Source organism: Coregonus lavaretus (genome assembly GCF_964263955.1).
Source record: "Coregonus lavaretus genome assembly, chromosome: 20".
Taxonomy (NCBI): Eukaryota; Metazoa; Chordata; class Actinopteri; order Salmoniformes; family Salmonidae; genus Coregonus; species Coregonus lavaretus.
Window position 1 is genome coordinate 7,782,514 of NC_140007.1, and position 23,099 is coordinate 7,805,612.

At 45.3% G+C, this 23,099-nt stretch overlaps 1 protein-coding gene across 1 annotated transcript in view; it reads right to left on the reverse strand.

The window, feature by feature from the left end:
* Positions 1-617: 617 nt before the first annotated feature.
* The window catches only part of LOC311147695 (protein bicaudal D homolog 2-like), a gene marked incomplete at its 3' end in the record, with an annotated part of 60,664 nt that continues 38,182 nt past the window's right edge, over positions 618-23,099 (reverse strand). Inside the window, exons 2-9 of the mRNA XM_084184449.1 lie at positions 22,154-22,366; positions 6,097-6,249; positions 4,835-5,049; positions 4,447-4,693; positions 2,339-2,596; positions 2,040-2,243; positions 1,300-1,824; positions 618-773 (exon numbers count right to left, since the gene is read on the reverse strand). Of these exons, the coding sequence (XP_084040575.1) occupies positions 618-773; positions 1,300-1,824; positions 2,040-2,243; positions 2,339-2,596; positions 4,447-4,693; positions 4,835-5,049; positions 6,097-6,249; positions 22,154-22,366 (1,971 nt within the window). The remainder of the gene's footprint in view (positions 774-1,299; positions 1,825-2,039; positions 2,244-2,338; positions 2,597-4,446; positions 4,694-4,834; positions 5,050-6,096; positions 6,250-22,153; positions 22,367-23,099) is intronic.

Below are 23,099 nucleotides of genomic sequence, written 5' to 3' on the forward strand. Positions count from 1 at the left end.
TAATCTCATATGCACAGATGAATCTGTTATAGTATACAGACAGAGCATGTGTCAAGGCGTGTTCTTGGATCATGGGTGACTGACTACTCTCCTACTGTGTGGCCAAGGTGTGTGATAACATGTTTTGAATGTGTGTTTTAAACTAGGATTCTAATAGTGTGTTCCTAATAGGGCTGGGAATTGCCATGGACCTCGCGATACGATATTAACACAATACTTAGGTGCCAATACGATATGTATTGTGATTCTCATGATTCTATATGTATTGCGATTCGATATTGCGATTTGATGTTCCAAACATATTGCTCACTATATGTCTGTTGAGGAGAGACAAGAGAGAGCATGAGAAAATTAGTTTGTCAGTCAGGGAAATAAATGTTCTGAAAACATGTTGGCTCACTATTTAAAAAGAAGATGGAGAACAAGCTATAGGATGAAAAATACTGGAGTTTTGGCGCAGGTACAGCTGACTAGTGCAAGATTTTACATTTAGTTTTTTACAAATCAATACTTGGGAGTCAAATATTGATATAATATCGTCCCAAAATAATAATACGTTTTCTCCCATCACTAGTTCCTAACATGTTTTAAACGAGGAGTGTGATAATGTATTCCTCTTACCGTGTGGCGAACATGGCTCGGAGCGAGGAGAAGGTGGCGGCGTCCTCCTTCAGGGCCTTGAGCTCGTTCCTCAGCTTCATCATGGTCTCCGTCACCATGGCCTTCTCGTTCTCATATTTACTCTTCAGGTTGGCCAGCGCCACCTCAGCCGTCTGCAGGGGGCACACAACACAACAACGGGTCAGACCAACTAAAATGGGTCATTTTGAGTATTTTTCCTGCAGCTTTATGGCATTCGAGTCCGTTTTAGTGCTGTGACCTTTTGAAGGTTTAATTGCACAGCAGTTCATTGGGGAGCTGGCAGGATTTAAAGACTACAGGTGCGTCTCTTTATGAGAGGCTTTTATCTGGGAGTCTTTCCACAGATTCAGGAGCTGAGGAACACACACCCTCTTCAAAGAGCTTACACCAGCAACTGGACACACAAACATTAGGGTCCTGGGCTGGCAGGGAGTGTCTGCTTTAGTGAGCTTTCATCTTTTTTTAACTCTATCACACACAGATACAGACACACACCCACAGCCACTAGCTGTCTCTACATGTTGTTTTGTTATGAATCTTGGCTGCAGTGCATTTGCTGCGACAGCTGAAGAGGCTTTAGAAAGCCACCTCCCTGCCTCAGTCTCCTGACTGATTCTTAGGGGAGGGAGATAGAAACAGAGAGATTCAGTATCTGACCTGCTTGTTGGCTTTGAGCACGGTCCTCAGTGTAGCGATCTGTTCCCTCTTGGTGCTGAGCAGGGACTTGAGTTTGAGGATCTCCTCCATGCAGGCCTCCTTGTCCTTATCAGCCACGGCGCCCAGCTCCAGGGATGCCACCCTCTGACGGGACAGCTCTGTGGTGCGGTCCACCGCCAGCTGCAGGTGCTTGATCTGGTCCCGGATGATGGCCACCAGGTTGTACACGTTCATTGGCTCCCGTGGCGAGGGGGGAGAGGAGACAGGGGACGGGGCGCTGTCGGCAGCTTCGGGGACGGGGAACAGGCCCTTGGTGAGCAGGATGGGGGAGCGGCGGCCGCGACCCTCGGGACTCGTGCGCCCGCCTTTGCCCTCCTTGTAGAAGTCGAGCATGACGCGGTTGGGAGTTTCGTTGTTGCACATGCATACGTGGTTATAGAGGTTGGCCAGCTCTTCACTGAAGGTGACCAGCTCGTCCTGCGCCACGCTCAGGCTGCCCTGGGACTCGCCCGCAACGTCACTCACCTTTACAGATAGAAAGACAAACTTTGTCAATTAATACCATTTAATTGTAGCGAGAAATCTGGTTTGCAAGTGTGAGGACAACAATACAAACAATCCATACACAGAGAAAAGTGACAAATCAACTACAGATAACCATTCATCAATATAACACCACAACAAAAACATGAACTACCCTAAGACATCAGGAGTGCTGTATCATGGAGGGTGTTTCTCACCTTGCGCAGCTCCTTCGTCAGCATGGCCTTCTCCTCTCTCTCCACGTGGCTGGTCTTCTCCAGGGAGGCCAGTTTCTCTCCCAGGGCCGTGACATCAGTCTCCAGACGGCCTCGCTCCTCCTCGTAGCGTGACTGACAGGACTGGTACTCTGCCTTCAGGGTCTTCAACTCCTCCTTCAGCTCACCTGCCTCGGACACTGCAACCTGAGACAACCAGAGGCAGAGTTTTAGGAATAGTCAGAGTTTTAGGAATTCAGTAGCTTCAACATCTCTGTGTGTGTGTATACATGTTCAATTACCTTGTACTTGCACTCCAGGATCTCGGGTCCGTTGATGTCCACCTCGTAGTAGTCTCCGTCGTCGTTGCTGTCGCGCTCCTTCTCGTTGTCCAGGGCTGACTGGCGCTCCTTGCTGGCCTTGAGCCTCCGGATGGCGTTGAGGTTCTCGCTGAGGCGGCTGACCTTCTCCTGGTGCTCCTCCAGGGCCCCGTGGGCTTGCTCCAGCTGCTTCTGAGAGTCCTGCAGGGTGGACATCAGAGACACCTTCTCACGCTCCATCTAGACGGGGGGAGACGGAGCATAAGACAGATGTATTCATTTGGTAAGGTAAGTAATGTTACATGTGTTGTTGTAATGTTACGGACAGAAAAAAGACTGACGCAAATGATAAACAGATGACCATTTAGGCATAATTATGCAGGTATAATCTTCCTACTTCATTGTGTTTTGTCTATCCCTCTTCCTCTCTACCTAATGGATGATGAAGGTGGCTGTTTTTCAAAAGAACAGATAACATCTCTGGAGGTTTTAGGGGCTAACTGAGGGGGCTGCAGTATGTTACCAAAGACAGTGTGTCTCTGTGCCCAACCAACCACAGCATCAGAGAGAGAGAGAGAGAGGAGAGAACTGCTAATTCAGAGCCTAGGTGACCTTGGAGAAGTCTGGACTGGGTTCAATTCTTTGTTGACAGAGGGACCAAGGTCCACTTACACACGTAAGCGCTCACACAGAGTAGTGCAGGCCTCGGCAGCACAGAGCTATTTTCAGAGGCTGGGTGTGTGTCAAAAATGACTATCGCATTCCTGTTCACCTTAATCTATTATTCAGCTGTGATTAATATACCTCGATGACGGGGCTTAAAAAGAGAAAATGGTTGGATTCATATCGATTTAGAATACAAGACGGGTATAGGGAGGTTACTCTCAGCATACTGTATCTTTTAAGCACAGTATATAAAAACATAATTATGTGATGATATTAACATTAAGAATACCACTTGCCATACCCCACCTCCCTTCTCCACCTAATCTGTCCCCCTCCCTAATTCTCGTTAATGACCTTGACAAACTTGTTGGTAATGCCAAGCTTGAGGTGTGTCTTAAATCAAATTACTTCCTCAGAGTAGATGTTAAGCATTATAGTTACAGCTGGGACTCATCTTCCATCCTCTAATGCAGACTGACCTGACTTAAATGTGTAAAAGGCATGTGGGCCAATGGGCCTACTGTGTAACAGGGCAACTGTTACACATGAGTGGGCATCATACTCCCACGGCAGCCATTTTGGATCTGATTGCACAGTGGAGGTATGGATTCTGCTGCAATTGAGGAGTAGGGTGACTCGCTGCGAGCGAATGTCTGGGATTGATTATTCAGTCTGTGATGGATAGGATGAGGAGAGAGAAGAGCATCGGGGCAGCTGAATTATTGAGTAAGAAGGTTTGGGTTTCCCTGTTGCGATTCACGCCAGTAATCTGTGGAATGGGCTGCCAGAGGAGAAGAGACCTAGAGGGCTTGTTGACATTATGTTGGCTTAATGCTGAACACCAACACCTGCTGCTGCCCATGAGATTCAGTATCAAAGGACCAGAACAGGTTAAATGTCAAGGTACTTATACTAAAGCAACACTATGGTAACATCTAGGCAACCCTGGGACAACATTAAAACATCATTGTGTTTGGTCCTAAGGTCTTTAGTCTTTTCACCCACAGGTATCCAACCAGTACACACACTGCTTAACCATGAAGACAGCTGAGGCGTTCTGATGTTCTGACAGATGGCACCTCATGCCTCAATGACCTAATGCTGTCTGTGTGTGTGTGTGTCTGTGTGTCCTGGGGGTGTGTCCTACAGGATTAGCTCCCCCTAACAGGATTGAGAGGTGTGCAGCCTGGCCGAAAGAGCCACTGGACCCACTTGGCTATCAAAGTTTGTTTTGAACATTATTTGAGTATCAATGTGTATTGTATAATTCAAACCTTGGTGTCATTCATATCATGCACAGTGTAAACCGATTCACTGAATGAATGACCTGCAGCAGCTGGATATTCCTCACTGTTAACCCTATCGTACACAGTGAACACAGACAGACTCAATGAATGAACGGTTCGTAGAGTGTAGCTACGTACCTGCAGCAGCTGCTGTTTGAGTTTCTGGATCTCAGAGATGTTCAGTTCACTCAGCAGGTCGTCTACCAGGCTGGGGACGGGACGGAACAGGTCACCCTTCTTGGGCGCGAACGCACGGTTGTCCTCAGCGATGGCGTTGGCCAGCTTGCTGAAGCCGTTCTCGTAACCATGGAGAGCCTCGTCGTTGTTGGGTTCCGTGGCAGCGTCATCGCTGAACTTGAGTCCATCCAGAGAGATGCTGAGGGGGCTGGTGAGAGGGAGAGTCCCAGAACATGAGAACACGAAAACATGAACTTCACTGTTATTCTCATAACAGTTCAATATTATTATATTATATTGTCTAAGGCTTTGGTGGATGCATGAGGTGTGACTTTGATTGTGTGTGTACCTGTGGTACATAGAGTCTCCTATGCTCATGTAGTGGGAGAGCTCTTTCCTCAGGGCGGCCTTGTGCTCGCGCTCAGTCTTGATGGTCTCCAGTGCTTCCCCTAGCTGTCGCTCGGCAATCTCCTTCAGGCGGATGGCGTCCTCCAATTGGCTGTTCAGGAACTGGGTATCCTCCTCCAGACGACGAATCTCGTGCTTCAGACCCTCAAACTCCACCTGTAGGGGCGGGACAGACAAGAATGTGTCAATCAAAGTAGAAGGGCGGGGATTAGATGAGAGAAATGCAAATAGGATGCCATACTGGTTTAATCAACTCATTTTGTCTCCATAAAAAGAGGGATTTTAAAAGTGTAAAATTGCCTTTTAATCTAAATAGGATTTGGTACTGTAATTGGCCAATCAAAACTATAGCCTACAGGTCTTTGTTTTAAATTCATGCCTCTAAATTTAACAAACATAATCCCTGCATATAGGGCAGACAGAGAGTGTTAGCGGTTCCCACATAAAAATCTATTTCAAAAGGAAATCCCCTATTTGTAGATTCTCTTATATTTTGTGTCTGGTTTTACTCTTACCATCGGTGTGAATTAAAATCTGAGTATTTGCTTTGCAACTCTACGTCTCTCTCTCGGTGTCTCTGTGGTCTATGGAGAGGGAAAGCTAGCTATCAGAAACACACCCTTTAAACTGTGTTAAAATCAGACACGCTCCCCCTCTCTCCGGGCGCAAATAGGCCCCCACATAAAGCTTAATCTCTTTATAACATCTGAGCGTGGTTTCTCTAATCTGAATTAAATCAGTGTATTCCAGGGCTTGTTTGGGCTGTGGCAGCAGACACAGGATAATACAGGTAGAGGTCTATGGTGTGTGAACATGGAAAACTGGAGGTTGCACATAGACTGGGATGTGTAGTAGACAGTAGCACAAAGCATAGGTTCAAAGAGCCTGCAGCTATTTGGTTAACTGGGCCTAATGAGCAGATTCAGCTAAATGCAGATAATTGCAGTGAGGAGGGGTTCATAATGAAGTGTGAGTGGAGGAGTAGCCTGCAGAAGTGAGGGAGTACATATAAAAGGTGGGTTGATCTTTTAACATTTTCCTTCCCCTTCCCCATTCCATCTAGCCCCACCCTAATCCTCTGTTTGAGCAAGGAGACCTGTTTCTGGAGGAAGATGTTCCCTTTCCCATTCTCCTTACCATCCCCCATGCCCCACAGCCCACCCCTTCCCACCCCTCTCCCAGTGTGGTTGTGTTGATCCTTACCTGGGTCTGTTTGAGCACGGAGACCTGTTTCTGCAGGGAGATGTTCTCCTCCTCCAGCTCTGTGTAGTCCTGCAGCAGACGTGCCTCCCGGAATTTATACTCCTTGATGTCATCACGCAGACTGGTCCGTTGCAGCTCCACCACCTGGCTGTTCTGTAGGAGCGAATGACAGGGACCGAAGGAGAAGAGGAGAGAGGGATGGAGAGAGAGGGACAAAAAATAAGAAATATTGTCAGTGAACCATATTTTTGGCTTTTGTGCGAGCGTTCTAATACAGCCAATCTGCCTAGATTAGTATGTGCACCCATCTAGCCTTGCTCAGCGTGTATACAATGTGTGTGTGTGTGTGTGTGTGTGTGTGTGTGTGTGTGTGTGTGTGTGTGTGTGTCTCCAGGTGCCAGGTTTCTCTATGGGCGTCTGGCCACGGGGTGCCTGTCTGCCAGCTCTGATGGCACCACGGCGAGAGCACCACACTTATCTCCCAGATGGTGACAAAAGCTCCTGAGACAGGAAGGCACAGTAAACGAGTCAGAGATCTCTTCCCTGCCCCCCTCCTCCTGCAGTGACAGACCGACAGGCTCAAAGCCAACAGGATCAGATAAGCCCTGCAGAGCGGTCAGCCTGTGTCCTCACTGTCCCTGTCTGTCCTCCTCCATACCCCTTCCTTCCCCTCCGGTAGACTCGATCAACTCCCCTACCACCCCCCTAAACCTTCCACTGTCGCCCCCCATCACTACCCACCCCAGCCAGTCGGCCCTTATCTGACAAATGCAGGAAACCTGAGTCTGACAGTTAGGCTATATAAAAGCTTTACAGTAAGGAGATACTCAGCAAAGGGGTGTGTGTGTGGTGCTTACTCTGAATGTATGTGTGAGTGACTTTGAAAGAGAGCATGTGCAATCTGTTCTCTGTAGTTATCAGTTTTGTGCATGAACGCATTGACTTTGAGAGTGAGTGTGTGTTCAGCTGTGCAGTGTGCTCTCTTTGATTCTGTTTGTGTGTGTGCGTGCGTGCGTAAAGAGTACGAAATGTATTCTCCGAAAACATCTCAGTAATTTGACTCATCACTTTAAAACAATCAACCAATTTTACTTTTTTTACTCTCCATTACCCATCTAATAGGACTTCATACCATTATTAGCTTAGCTTACAGATGCCATTACATCTTCAGAGCAAAGCAAAATCCCTGGAGAAGGAAGAACATGCTCCTCATTAGCGCTGTGTAATAATTAATCACCAAGTGCAGCGCCCGATTGATGTAAATGTAAAATGCTGATGGTTGGGTGAAGGCTCATGGATATTCATGAGACAGTGTGCATGTATAATGAGCTTGGGCGTAGTCTATAGTGCCTGTGTGAAAATGATGGTGCACTAATGAATAATGCATGTTTTACCATACAAGATCAGACCTAGTTTACAACACTGTAATTACATCTCTACTGCTGTGAAGGCAGAAAGGACTGAACAAATCTGTACAATCGCCCATACAACTACTGTAGCTAAACTATTACCTAGAGTCTAGACTTACTTGACAGTGCACTTGAATGTTAGTGTTTTTCGCTTTTCTGGTTTTCAATCCTCCACACTCTTTCAGTACTGATTAACAAACTTACTGTAGATGGTAGGCTACACTTAAAAAGACAGTTTGAGGCTAAAAAGTAACTGAAGGGTTAGGCTCTATAACAGCCAAACTCAACTGGCGGACCACGGTCCGAGTCCGGACACAGAGAAGGGTCAATCCGGACCGGACAACATCGCATTTTGTTATATAAAAGTCAATACACTATTTTTAGACAGCTTTAAAAAATCAACTGGGCGCAGCGGCCTCTTTAACTCAGCAACCTCTCTTTCTCGCTGTCTCTCTCTCGAAGCAACGCCCGCCTCTACTAGTGCCCCGTCTATTCCAATCTTGTGGTTATATGCAAATACAAGAGGCCATGTCTTACCCAATCACATAATCAAAATATCCTCTGCGGAACCTTGGGACAAGCAGGCAGAAAGAAACAGAAAGATTTGACCGCGGTTCAACTGTAAATATCACAGATAGACGGAGCATAGTTACCAGTATCTTTGTTAATATGGCTTGTTAAAAAAAAAGTTGACTCTGAAAATATATATGGTGTAATATTATTATAATATAATACGTATATTCAAAGACGAGTGGCTGGAACAGTATTTATTCATTCTCCCCGCAACTAGCACAAAACCAATGTGCCTGATAAGCAGTGAGTCCGTAGCTCTCGTGAAAAGTGCCAATGTTAAGCGCCATTATGACACCAGGCATAGTAAATTGGATCAGACGTATCCCCTGAACACATAGGTGAGAACAAACCAGATTAACCAACTCAAATCCCAAAAATGAGAGCTCCATCAAAGTCCTTGTCTATTCCCTGACAGCCCAACAACGTGCAATGGAGTGTTCACTGAGGATAGCTTGGGTTTTGGGAAAACGGCAAAAAAAACATTTTCAGACGCTGAGATGGTAAAAGCAGGCATTTGTGAAGCTGCTGACACCTTGCTTGAAGGTAAACAAAAAGATGAGCTCAGGGAAAAGATCCAACAGATCCCACTGTCAGATTCCACAGCAATGAGAATAACTTAAATATTAGCTGAAGATTTAACTTCACAACTTGATGAGGCCATTCAGAATGCACCATGCATTTCATTAGCTGTGGATGAATCAACAGATAACACTGATAATGCCCAGCTTCTGGTGTTTGTCAGATTTTATAACGAAACAAAGAAAGAATTCTGTGAGGAGCTGTTGTGCTTAACACATCTAGATGCACACACACTGGGAGAGGATATCCATGAGGCCATCAAAGGGATTCTGACAAAAAGGGGGATAGATCTGAAGTCAGTGGTCTCCATCACCACATATGGAGCTCCAGCCATGATAGGAACAGGGAGGGGACTAGTTGCACGTTTGAAAGAGGACCACCCTGACCTGACATCATATCACTGCATCATCCATCAATCTGTCCTGTGTGCCAGTCTGGGAAAAGAGTATTCTGAAGTCATGACAACGATGATGAAACTGATCAACCTTTTGAGAGCAACATCATCCCTACAACACCGCCTGTTATGAGGCATTCTGACAGAGGCCAATGCCAGTTTTGATGACTTACTACTGCACAACAACGTCAGATGGCTCAGCAAAGGCAGTGTTTTGGAACGCTTTTGGGCCATTCAGGAGGAAATCAAAGCTTTCTTATCAGAGCAAAAGAGTGACAAGGCAACTCAGTTTTCTGTGTTTTTGGAAGATGAGGAGAAGATGGAAACAGTTGCATTTTTGACAGACATTACATCACATCTTAATCAAGTGAATGTTAAGCTGCAGGGACGGGACAACACAGTGTGTGATATGATAACAGCAGTCTGGGCTTTCCAGAAGAAATTGGAGCTTTTCAAGAATGATCTCCAGGGAGAACTTGTCCACTTCCCCAATCTTCTGGTGCAAATGCAGGGAGACGAAGATGTTCCCAACCAGGTTGATTTCATCCAGAAGTTGATGGAGAACTTCAAGGCTCACTTTGATGACTTCACTATTGGAAAATAACTGCTGCTGCTCATCCAGAACCCCTTCTTGGTCACAAATGTGACAAAGATGTCAGAAGAAGCAAAACAGATCTTCAGATGGGTAGATGTTGCATCACTGCAAGTGGAGTTGATTGAGCTGCAAGAAAATGTTGCTTTGAAATGAAGGAGCCGGCTGGTGATTGTGACCTTGTCACTTTCTGGGGAAAGATGGTGCCTACAGCTGATGTCTCTGTTCTCAAGAAACTGGCGCTAGACATCCTGACCATGTTTGGCTTCACATACAGCTGTGAATCAGCCTTCTGCACAATTAACTATAAAAAAAAAAAATACAGCACCAGGCTCACCAATGAATACCTGCACTAGTGTCTCAGAGTTGCTCTCACACCATTTGTGCCAAAGTTCAAAGCATTGGCAGGAGACAAAGTGTATTTCTCACATTAACAGAACAAGGCCCAGAGTGACTTATACATGAATATTGCATGGCCAACAGTGACGTTCTGCGCATTCAGATGATTATGTTTGTCTCCTTTGTTCTCCAGAAAACATGCACTCCCACTCGGGAGACAACTGTGTTTGTTACTACGCTGTACCACAGCGGCGATAAAGGACGATGTCCATCCGGACCTTTTGCCACCTAGGAAATTTGTGTCACTGGACCTTCTCAAATAGTAGTTTAGTACGCCTGCTCTATAATATAATGACTATAATGAGGAAAGGGCTCTTGCCTGCTTATCTGTTAAATGTAAATTACATGACCGCTGTGCTCAAGTCCCATACGAGACATTCTGACAAATTTAGTTGAACCATATCAACAATATCCAGCAATGTAATTCAGCTTCCCCTATACACCCCCAATTTAGCAGTGACACCAGTGACACGTTTCTCAGAAACCTAATTTGGTCAGCTTCAGGACTGCAGTTTTCTGCACACACGGTTGAAATAAGGCCATTTTAATGGCAATGACCCACTTCTGGATTTAAGAGCACTTTCAATGGAGAGAGTCTAAGAGTAGAGTCCATGAGTAAGATACATCTATGTTAACACGATCTAGATCTGTGCAACTGCCATGTAGTGTTTCAATTTACTCCACTGGGATTTTTTATGTTAAGGATAGACAAAGATAGCCAGGTGGTCCAGGTCTCTTCAGGCCAAGGCCCCAGGGTCAGTTGTCTCAGCTGGAGGGTCAGTGCTGTCTGGCCTTAAAGCGGCAATCAGCAGTAGAAACAATAACAAAGTGTGTCCCCGCCCCTGTTTCAGTAAAAAGCTGAGGGATGGGGCTGGAGAAATATAAGCACTCTTAAATTCATAGACAGAGCAATGGATGCAAGGACTGACCATACATATATCAAAATTATAGTTTTAACCATGTTTTGAGGCTATATGGTGTTTGTTTACATTCACTTTGTTTACAAATATAGTAAAACAACCTTATATTTTGGGTTCTGCTGGGGTACGACAGTTGAACTAAGCTCATTTATATGTTATATATAAGACTCAATGGGTACATATTATTAATTTATAAGAAAAAAATGAGCTTGTGTGTGTGGTTGCTATTCATTAAAGGTAGCAACGGCTGATTGCCCCTTTAATGAATAGCAACCACCATACAAACTGATTAAGAGGCTCCTCAAACTGATTAGGATGCAAACGAGGGTTTTGACCTTCGACCCTGCTGTCCGTAAGAGCCCACTCTGCCCTCGCCATCACTGGCCACCCAGAGGTCCTCACCCTGACAGAAAAGGTGAGCCTTAGTTACACAGCGGGGGTTAGGTGGCTGCGTGAATAACATTTACTCAGGCAAATGACGGAGCCCTCCCCTGGGGGTGTTAGCGACAGGCGCACAGGGGGTAGGAGATGGGGGGTCTAGTTTTATTGATGTTTGACGTGCCACCTTTTAAGGACCCTGTCAATGGGAGGTCTCTGATTAGCATAAACAGATGTATGGTTTATGAAGCCCCCCCCCCCCGCCTGCTGCCACTATAGGGACAAACCAGCTGCCATACTCACACACTCAAACCCACCTGACCAGGGAGTGTGTGTGCTTGGCTAATGCTTCAGATCATTCATGTTCATGTGTGTGTAAGTAGGAGCATGTAGCTGTGTGTTAGATTAAGCCTAGTGTGCAGTATACTGTATGTGTGTAGGACGTTTGAGTACTATTGAAAAGTCCTTGACTGGTCTAATCCTCTCTCTGTAGGGGATGCAGTGAGTGCCGCTGTAGAAGACATGGAAGCACTAGCTCAGTCGATTCTAGAGGTCGGCTGATTCAGTCATACTGGGACTGTACTCAACACTTAACTTTCTCCAGCTCCAATTTCACAACTAAAACGGCCTTTTACAGCATACTGAGTCTTAACTAGCTTACGGCTCAGCAAAGCTTTGAGTTGACGCCTAAAGTGTTTGAGCTTAACACTACTGTCGATTAGGTGGGCTTTGAAACTGTGGTTAGTCTGAGTTGGTCTTAATACTATGGGATATCTGGTGTGTGTTTCCGTAAAATCCCACATTTACCTTTTCCCATTTCCCTTCCCTGGAAAGAAGATAAGGGACGAGATTCCCAGATGGCACGAGGCGAGATTACTGATATGACAGCACTGCCTGGTTTAATTTCGCTGCCTGGCTTAATTTCGCAGCCTGGCTTAATTTCGCATCCCCCCTCTCCTCTCGGTGTATCCCTAAGCTTTTAGAGGATGTGAATCATATCGAACAGTCACCCTTGAGTTCTCTTTCCAGGTCAAACAACTCAATTAGATCTATCTATTACATGGACAGGAGCAGCCTTGTCCAGCTCTGTTTAAAGACAGATAGATGTCTAGTGACATTGTGTTGCTCAGAGCCGTAGAAGACGTAGAGAAGCCTATAGAGCAGAATGAGGAAAATGGAAATGTCCCTGAGACATGATTCAGCCCAGTACAGCTGGATTACCGAGACACGAGGAGGAAGGGAATCACACATACCATCTCACAACCCCCACCACACACATACTGTACAGAGACAATTCTATGGCTCTATAGGAATACTGTAGGTCTGAAGTCTTGCTGTATTGTCAGAATCTGAGTGAAAATAGTTCTTCTTTTATCCAGCTTTTTGCTGGGAGCGATTGTCATTCTATTCGACACCCCAGTCACTGTGACTGGGACAAACACACTCAAGGTCACGTTCAAAGCTTTGAAAAGATCAAGCTAAAAGAACCGATCTCTCTAGTCTTCCCTTTGTGTGTGGTCGTGTTTGTGTGTAAGTCTAGTGAGGTGATATAGGGCATGCATGTGAATGAGTGTTTCTGTGTGTGTCCAGGGGTCATAAATGTGTGATGTACAGTATGTGCATAAGTGTGTGTGTGTGTGGGGGGGGGGGTCTGTGCAAGTGTTTGTGTGTGTGCACTGGAGTGTGAACTGTAGTGCGTGGGCGCATGCCTGACCGCTGTTGTACAGACTGACTACCAGCCTATTGATTCAACATGAACAACCACTTTGGTGTTACTGGTTTAAATCAGTGTGACACACTTTCAAAGCCCGGCCCTTTAAATCAGATACGAAAATACACATTTCATTATGAGTCAATAGCAGCTCTTTTAAAGGTATTTAAGAGAGCCATACTTTAGTGACTATAAATAGTCATCAATCTGAGAGACAGACGGAACTGGGAAGGGTGGAGGATGGGGGCAGGGCGAAGTGCTCTACTTCTCTGTCTCTGTCTCTGTCTCTGTCTCTGTCTCTCTCTCTCCCCTTCTCCCTCTCTCTCTCTCTCTCTCTACTTCTCTCTCTCCCCTTCTCTCTCTCTCTCCCCTTCTCTCTGTCTCTGTCTCTCTCCCTGTCTCTCTCTCTCTCTCTCTCTCTCTCTCTCTCTCTCTCTCTCTCTCTCTCTCTCTCTCTCTCTCTCTCTCTCTCTCTCTCCCTCTCTCTCTCTCTCTCCCCTTCTCTCTCTCTCCCCTTCTCTCTCTCTCCCCTTCTCTCTCTCTTTCTACTTCTCTCTCTCTCCCCTTCTCTCTCTCTCCCCCCTTCTCTCTCTCTCTCCCCTTCTCTCTCTCTCTCCCCTTCTCTCTCACTCTCCCCTTCTCTCTCTCATCTACTTCTCTCTTTCTCTCTACTTCTCTCTCTCTACTTCTCTCTCTCTACTTCTCTCGCTCTCTCTACTTCTCTCGCTCTCTCTCCCCTTCTCTCTCTCTACTTCTCTCTCTCTCTCTCCCCCCTTCTCTCTCTCTCTACCGCTCTCGCTCTCTCTCCTTCTCTCTCTACTTCTCGCTCTTTCTCTCTCTACTTCTCTCTCTCTCCCTCTCTCTCTAATTCTCCCTTTCTCTCTCTCTACTTCTCTCTCTCCCCTTCTCTCTCTCTACTTCTCTCTCTCTCTCTCTCTACTTCTCTCTCTCTCTCTCTCTACTTCTCTCGCTCTCTCTCCCCTTCTCTCTCTACTTCTCTCTACTCTCTCTCTCGCTCTCTCTCTACTTCTCTCTCTGTACCTCTCTCGCTCTCTCCCCTTCTCTCTCTCTCTCTCTCTCTCTCTCTCTCTCTCTCTCTCGCTCTCTCTCTCTCTCTCTACTTCTCTCTACTTCTCTCTCTCTCTACTTCTCTCTCTCTCTACTTCTCTCTCGCTCTCTCTCCTTCTCTCGCTCTCTCTCTACTTCTCTCTCTCTCTCTCTACTTCTCTAACCCTTCCCACTCTATCCCTATTTTTTTCCCTCTTTTTGGTCTCCTTCTCTCCCTATCACAACACAGGAGGAGATCATTCATGACAGTCCTGTCATAGAGACAACAAGGTAGAAGACACCTTTATTATATTGGGCTCATGTCAGCGAATATTTAGGAGGGAGAAAGAACCGCCGTCCCTGTCATCATTCTACAACTATTCACCATCTCCTTCAAAGAGCTCCTCTATTATAAAAACCCTACAACCCAACCTCTGACATTCTAGGACCTCCATTCTTGCCCTTGAGCATTTTCTAGATCAAATGTTGCTGATTGTTAAAGGGTAGAATATAAACTGTGCATACAGCAGTGTAATAATAGGCATACATATCAAACTGTCTACTATCAGCCTTCTCTCCCTCCACCAGAATAGCTCTTACCCTTTTTTTTCTCTCACTCTTTTTTTCTCCTTCCCTCGTTCCGTCTGGTCTATAATCCAGCTAATTTAAGAGTTATAAATGAGCTTGTGAAATTAAAGGGGCAGCTTAACGTCTGAGAGGTCTACCCACAGAGTCGAATGAGGCGGAAAAACCAATCATATATCACGTCTGAATGACCAGCTCATTACTCTGATTGGCTAAGCCAGAGCTCACTAATGTAATGTATATGGGGGAGAAAAAATGTGAATGTTACATGTTACAGGTCAGACAGTTAGACAAGGGAGTAGTGCAGGCTACACGACTACACTGTCTATCCCCGTCCTCTACAGTGTATCTGTAAGGGGTTTTCTGCTACCATGTCTGAATAGACACTAAACAGTGTAATGATAACGAATCCGTCTTTGTGTGGCTGTGAGTGAATTAGTTAAGTTCTTGAGCGGCTCGCTATGGGAATTCTGTGAGTGTTGAAAAGAGCGTGGGCGACGGCACAGATTCAGCCTGCGACATGAGAGCTTGAGTCTAATGGAGTCACGGTCATTACCGCGTGCCTCCTTTTATATGTTACTGGCCCATTGTATGGCTTTAATCCTGTACTGTAGCTCGCACCGTGGCAGAGAATTGTGGCTTATCACTGCCCAAGGCTTTCAGTCACTGGCTGGGTGTCGATGGGCCTCACAGATGGCAGACGCTTCTATATGTGACATATGAACACCGTATACCGGCAGTATGTTAAACATGATCAATTGAAAGAGAGGGGAAGGGAGGAGGCTACAGGATTGAGAATGCATTCATAGGATATCTCAGACAGTCAATCATAGACAGCTGCCATTTTAGATGTTTTACAGGTCTGAGTAGTGTATAGGCTTTTACTAGCAATAGGTTAACTGTGATGGATGATTATTGAGCATGGAAGGTCATTGGGGTGCACTGGGGTCATTACCTCATGAAAACGGCCTCGCCTTATGAACCTGTCGGACAATTATTTATCACATAAAGACCCTTTGCATCCGATGGCAGACGGGTACTGTATCAATACTAGTTTATGTTGTCTAGTCTCCCACTTTGAACCCCAGTAATAATTGGCCCATGGGGAATACAGTTTATTGAATTAAATTGATCTCTGAAAGCTCCCATCGTTCACCTATATTTCCAAATCTCTCATAGAGAAAAAAGGTCAACAATCACAAGGCGACCCAACTCTGTCTGAGGAGTCTCATGACAAATCAACTGACAGAGGTTTGGGATAAAACCATCCCCTTGACTAAATCAGGGTTGCCACGCATTTCCCAGAAAAAGAAACAAACACATCACATTTAGGAGTCTCTGTTTTCTCCTCCTCTAATGGATTTGATTCTCCTCTTTCCACCCGCTCCCTTTCTCCCTCCATCCCTAGCTGCCTAATTTGAAAGCCAGCTGACAAAGGGTTCTTTCAGAGTCCTCAGTCCCCATCACAATGCCAGCCTCAGTGCCCTGGCTGCCACCCGCTGCCCGCCTTCTGCTGGCTACCTCTGCCCATAAAGTGCCAGTAGATGGGTGTCATTAGCTCCTATACATGGTGAGATTTACACTCCAACCCCCTCCATCTAGGCAATTAGCCCTGGCTGCCCACCATGCCACTGCACCAGTGTGTGTGTGTGCCTGCATTCACAATGGGGTTGGCCCCTGCAGGCAGACAGAGCCACACACAAGGGCACCAGTCGAGCACCGGTAACAGCACTAAACTGAAGACTGGCTCCAAGCATTAATATGGTGCTAAAATCAGCTTCTCCGTATTCACAGAGAAAGAGTGATGTAAGTGCATGTATGTAGGAATAAGTGGATTAATGTGTTCATAAAGTGGGGGCTGATTCTTCTGGTACTGCAGACAAGCACACAGCCTAAGTCAAACGTGAGCTATGTTTGGAGAAAGACATCGGGCTTCTATAAAGCCAATCTTAAGACTTGTTTCAGTCAACAGAGCCAAGTAGCAACTGGCCTACTTACTAGAGGAATCCTGGGGCCTGCCGAAAATTGTAAGTACTTGTTTTATTTCTTTACCCTAATGTCCGTAAGAAACGCCAGACTGAAAGCTAAGTGTGAGGATTTGTTTAGCTCACCACAGACATGTTTCCAAACAGACGGGGTGTCAAACTCCCTCAGACAGGGAGGCCTTCAGACCCTCTCCCCTCCCAGAGCCGGAGTAATCACTAATTTGAACAGCAAAGATTAACTAAATCTGCTGAGTCCCAACATGGAGGGAGGGAGAGAGGGAGAGAGGGAGGGAGGGAGGGAGGGAGAGAGAGAGGGAGAGAGGGAGGGAGGGAGAGAGGGAGAGATATGCTTCAATAATTTTCTGTTGACAAAATAAAACTCTGAGATTTTTTTTATTTTTTATAAGTTTGACAGGAGAAGGAGATACAGTTTTTAGACTTATGGAGGTGAAGTACTGCTGTATCTTCTTACCCTCATCCTCTCCTGTCCCTCCTCAGCAGCCGGTGTTTCAGAAATCCCTCCTCATTATTTCACCCTTAATACCTCCTACTAAGAGAACACAGCCCTTCAGATCAAACAGGACAATCTAAAGGTGACCTCTCTTTCTCCTCTCCCTCTCTACTTCTATCTCTCCCTCTCTTTCTTTCTCCCTCTCCTTGTGTCAGACAGCCGGGCTCAAAGCTCCCACCTCCCCAAGAGGGGCCGGGCCCCCTTTCAATCTGCCGGCCCCTCTCATTATTTCAATCTCTTCACTGCTGGCTCAGCCCCGACACACACTCTGTACACAGGCACACATACGCCCACACACACATACACGCAGTCCCCGCTAATGAGGCTAATTAGGCCTGAATGTAAATGACATTTCAATGAAAAAGACAGACACAGACGATAAATGCTGCTATTATGATGATTAGGGATGTATGACCTGATGGCTCTGAGACAATGTGGGTGTATTTGTGTTAGTGGGGCAGTGTGTGAGGGGATGCGAGTTGTGTGTGGCGTCTCACTGGCTCTTATCTGGCCCTCAGCGGACAAGAGGGCAGGCAGGTGGCACGGCTGGCGCTCTCAAGCCAGGGAAGGATGTCAGATCTGATGTGAGAGGAGAGGCACGCCAATGACGCCAGGGCTGGCTGATGGGCACTGCTGATAGTCTCAGGGCCTTGTGCCTGTACCAGTGCCACAGCATTAATGCATTACTAAAGCAACAATTAACCTGTAACCATAATAGATATACTATGCATAATGCCTGATATGCCTAGTTTGCCAATAGTAGAGGTTTTACTCAAGTATGATCTGCCTTTCACAAGAAGCATTTCTTTTAGTGGTGGATCAGCTTTAATATTGCAAATAGATTGTGTCTTCTATCAATGTAATTGTCTGCATTATTTCCAACACCCCATATATATATATATATATATATATATATATATATATATATTATTTTAAATATATATACACCACCAGTCAAAAGTTTGGAAACACCTACTCATTCAAGGGATTTTCTTTATTTTTACTATTTTTTACATTGTAGAATAATAGTGAAAACATCAAAACTATGAAATAACACATATGGAATTAATTTGTGGAATTTCTTAATGCGTTTGAGCCAGTCAGTTGTGTTGTGACAAGGTAGGGGGGTATACAGAAGATAGCCCTATTTGGTAAAATACCAAGTCCATATTATGGCAAGAACAGCTCAAATAAGCAAAGAGAAACAACAGTCCATCATTACTTTTAGACATGAAGGTCAGTCAATACGGAACATTTCAATAAGCTTGATATAAGTTTCTTCAAGTGCAGTCGCAAAAACCATCAAGCGCTATGATGAATCTGGTTCTCATGAGGACCGCCACAGGAATGGAAGACCCAGAGTTACCTCTGCTGCAGAGGATAAGTTCATTAGAGTTACCAGTCTCAGAAATTGCGGCCCAAATAAATGCTTCACAGTGTTCAAGTAACAGACACATCTCAACATCAACTGTTCAGAGGGGACTGTGTGAATCAGGCCTTCATGGTCGAATTGTTGCAAAGAAACCACTATTAAAGGACACCAATAAGAAGAAGAGACTTGCTTGGGCCAAGAAACACGAGCAATGGACATAAGACCGGTAGAAATTTGTCCTATGGTCTGGAGTCCAAATTGCAGATTTTTGGTTCCAATCGCCGTGGCTTTGTGAGACGCGGTGTGTATTTCCCACCGTAAAGCATTTAGGAGAAGGTGTTATGGTGTGGGGGTGCTTTGCTGGTGACACTGTCTGTGATTTATTTACAATTCAAGGCACACTTAACCAGCATGGTTACCACAGCATTCTGCAGCGATACGCCATCCCATCTGGTTTGGGCTTAGTGGGACTATCATTTGGGGTTTTTTCAACATCAGATGACCTGGCCTCCACAATCCCCTGACCTCAACCTAATTGAGATGGTTTGGGATGAGTCGGACCGCAGAGTGAAGTAAAAGCAGCCAACAAGTGCTCAGCATATGTGGGAACTCCTTCAAGACTGTTGGAAAAGCATTCCAGGGGAAGCTGAGAGAATGCCAAGAGTTTGCAAAGCTGTCATCAAGGCAAAGGGTGACTATTTGAAGAATCTCAAATATAAAATATATTTTGATTTGTTTAACACTTTTTTGGTTACTACATGATTCTATCTGTGTTCTTTCATAGTTTTGGTGTCTTTGCTATTATTCTACAATGTAGAAAATAGTAAAACTAAAGAAAAAACCTGGAATGAGTAGGTGTGTCCAAACTTTTGACTGGTACTGTATATATATATATTTTTTTCCTTCATATTTTTGTTTATTGTTTTCCCCTAACACTACCACCCCTCCCCTAATTTTAGTAAACTAATGGCCCAACAACACTTAGGCTTCTACTTCCAGCTTATACATACTATATACCACAGGAGGTTGGTGGCACCTTAATTGGGGAGGACGGGTTTGTGGTTTTTAGTCCCACCCTTCAGCTCCCCTCAACCCTCCCCATCTATCTCTGAACACCATCCAGTTTTGATTTCTATTTGCCATAACTGTGCTGTGATGTTTCACAAAAGTTCTGAACCTTTCTATTCTCATAGTTTCTACGGATTGTAAATTAAAGATACCATTTTTTGCTAAGAGTATTATTATATTATTGATCGATTGACTATTAATTTTTAAATCACCCAGCAGTGCTATTTACAGCGTTAACTCCAGGTCAATATTCAAATTCTTTAGCCATTCCTCAACCTGCGACCAAATACAAGCTACATATGGACAGTCCCAAAACAAATTATCTGATGATCTGATCTGATCTCTTCGCAGCAAAATCTGCAGAGCTGGAATGGTTGTCCCCCATATATATAACATTCTATTGGTAGCAAGAATTTTGTATAAACATTTAAATTTTAAAACTCTTAAGTTTTGAATCTGGCGTCGTTTTGTGTATCAGTTTATAAACAATGTGCCATGGAATCGGTACATCGAAAATCTCTTCCCAACTATTTTGCAATTTGTATGGCACAGCTGTCAATTGTTTGGTCCTTAAATGAAACTGGTATACCTTTTTATTTATCACAATTTTCTTTAACCAAGAAGCAGTTGTTAACCTTTCCCTCCATCACGCCACAGCAGAGACAGGCCGTTAAGATTCCCCTGCTCTCTACTCTCTGTAATTTCAGCCACGCCCAGGTCCCCAGGGCTGCAGAGACAGGACCACATCAGTACGACAGCCATTATGGCGCTCGTTCAATCAGCCTGATCTGTGCCAGTTCACCACAGGGGCTGAAACCATCAGGGTGTGATTAGTCCTGCCTGGACACGCCAAGCAGAGTTCTACTGCTAGCACTGGAGTCAGGTAAGTCTGGATCTGTCGTCTAGTAGCAACAGATAGGGTATAAATAAACTACCTGGATGTATAGCAAATATGTATGGGTGTGAACATTGTGCAAGTGACGACAAGTATAGACAATTGGGAAAGATTCAATGCTAGTACGGGTACGTGTGCGCACATACGTATCTGTGAAGGCGAAAGTGTGTGTGTGTGTGTCTATCAGCGATTGTGTAGTTGAGCATGTGCAAGTGTCATTTTGTTTACATATATGCACATATAATAGTCTACAATAGGATCTAATCTCATATACCCAGTCTATATTTATTACCAAATCCAATCATGAATGGTCCGATAAAACAAATCCAGTAATGGGGTGGTTAACTAGAATTTATACTGAACAAAAATATAAATGCAACAGTGTTGGTCCCATGTTTCATGAGCTGAAATAAAAGATTCCAGAAATGTTCCATATACACAAAAAGCTTAATTCTCTCAAATTTTGTGCAGAAATGTGTTTACATCCCTGTTAATGAGCATTTATCCTTTGCCAAGATAATCCATCCACCTGAAAGGTGTGGCATATCAAGAAGCTGATTAAACAGCATGATCATTTCACAGGTGTACTTTGTGCTGGGGACAATAAAAGGCCACTCTACAATGTGCAGTTTTGTCACACAACACAAAGTTTTGAGGGAGCGTGCAATTGGCATGCTGACTGCAGGAATGTCCACGAGCTGTTGCCAGAGAATTGGTTGTTCATTTCTCTACCATAAGCCGCCTCCAACGTTGTTTTAGAGAATTTGGCAGTACTTCCAATCGGCCTGACAACCACAGACCACGTGTATGGCGTCGTGTGGGCGAGCGGTTTGCTGATGTCAACATTGTGAACAGAGTGCCCCATGGTAGCGGTGGGGTTATGGTATGGGCAGGCATAAGCTACGGACAACAAACACAATTGCATTTTATCAATGGCAATTTGAATGCACAGAGATACCGTGACGAGATCCTGAGGCCCATTGTTGTGCTATTCATCCGACGCCATCACCTCATGTTTTAGCATGATAATGCACGGCCCCATGTCGCAAGGATCTGTATACAATTCCTGGAAGCTGAAAATGTCCTGCATACTCACCAGACATGTCACCCATTGAACATGTTTGGAATGCTCTGGATCCGCATGTCCTGCCAATATCCAGCAACTTCTCACAGCCATTGAAGAGAAGTGGGACAACATTCCACAGGCCACACAATCAACAGCCTGATCAACTCTATGCGAAGGAGATGTGTCGCGCTGCATGAGGCAAATGGTGGTCACACCAGATACTGACTGGTTTTCTGATGCACCAACCTTTTTTTAAAAAGGTTATCTGTGACCAACAGATGCATATCTGTATTCCCAGTCATGTGAGATCCTAATTTCCTGTAACTCAGTCAAATCTTTGAAATTGTTGCATGTTGCGTTTTATATTTTTGTTCAGTATAGATCAAATCATGATAGGATTACAATGTGTCTTTTGTGAATATAGTCTACAGCTGTCCAGAAAATATCATCTGATCACAGGATGCATTTTAATACCAGGTGTAGGTGGGGTATATTAGTCTGTATGCAAACTCGTATCTACAGTAGGATTTAGCTACTGAATCTGTACTTTCTCCCACTTTTTTCTCATCTTACCTCTCTCATCTCCTGGGCGATGGAGGTCAGGCGTTCGTTCTCTGACTGGGTGTTGGTGAGGATGTTACGGGCCTGGCGGAGCTCCGTCTGCAGCTCCAGGACCCGCTGCTCGTAATAGGCCTCCTTACACACCGCCTCCTGGATCAGAGACTCCTCCCTGCTCTCCCCGTCTGCAGCCACCTTCTTATGGTTGGAGTAGGCTTGTCCAAACGCCTGGAGAGCGAGAGACAGGAGGGGAGAGAGGTTAGGGTTTGGTAAATGCAGTGGAAAGGCTACTGTAGGAATATGTTTGAGAAGAGCACATGCATGTGAACAACATGTAGGATTTACTCAGCTGATCTCCTGAGTGTCACGCTCTGGCTCCGGGACTTTGTATTTTGAGCCAGGGTGTGTTCGTTTTGGTTGTGTTTTGTTTGGTTGGTTTGTCATTGGTTGTGTTTGGTCAAATGACTCCCAATCGGAGGTAACGAGTGTCAGCTGTCGGCTCGTTATCTCTGATTGGGAGCCATATTTAAACTGTGTGTTTTCACCTTGTGTTTGTGGGTTTTTGTTCTATGTTCAGTCGTTGTCACTGAGGACTTCATGATCGTGTTTTGTTTTGTATTCTCGTGTATTGCATTAAAGTCAATATGTTCGCTACCAACGCTGCGCTTTGGTCCTACTTCATAGACGGTCGTGACAGAAAAACCCACCACAACGAGACCAAGCAGCGTTTCCAGGAGTTGGATGACGAGTGGTGGAGACAGAAGAGCGAAGGTTGGGAGAGGACTATAGAGGCCTGGTCCACGGGGAGGAGAGAACCCCAGAAATTTTTTAGGGGGGGGCTCACGACATCGGGGCAGCAGGAGGCCGCTATGGAGTGGTCCAGCGGGGTCGCAGAGGAGGCCGCCAGGTTACGGGGGCCACTGGTAGAAGAGGGGATGGAAGGCGTAGAGGCACGGCGAGA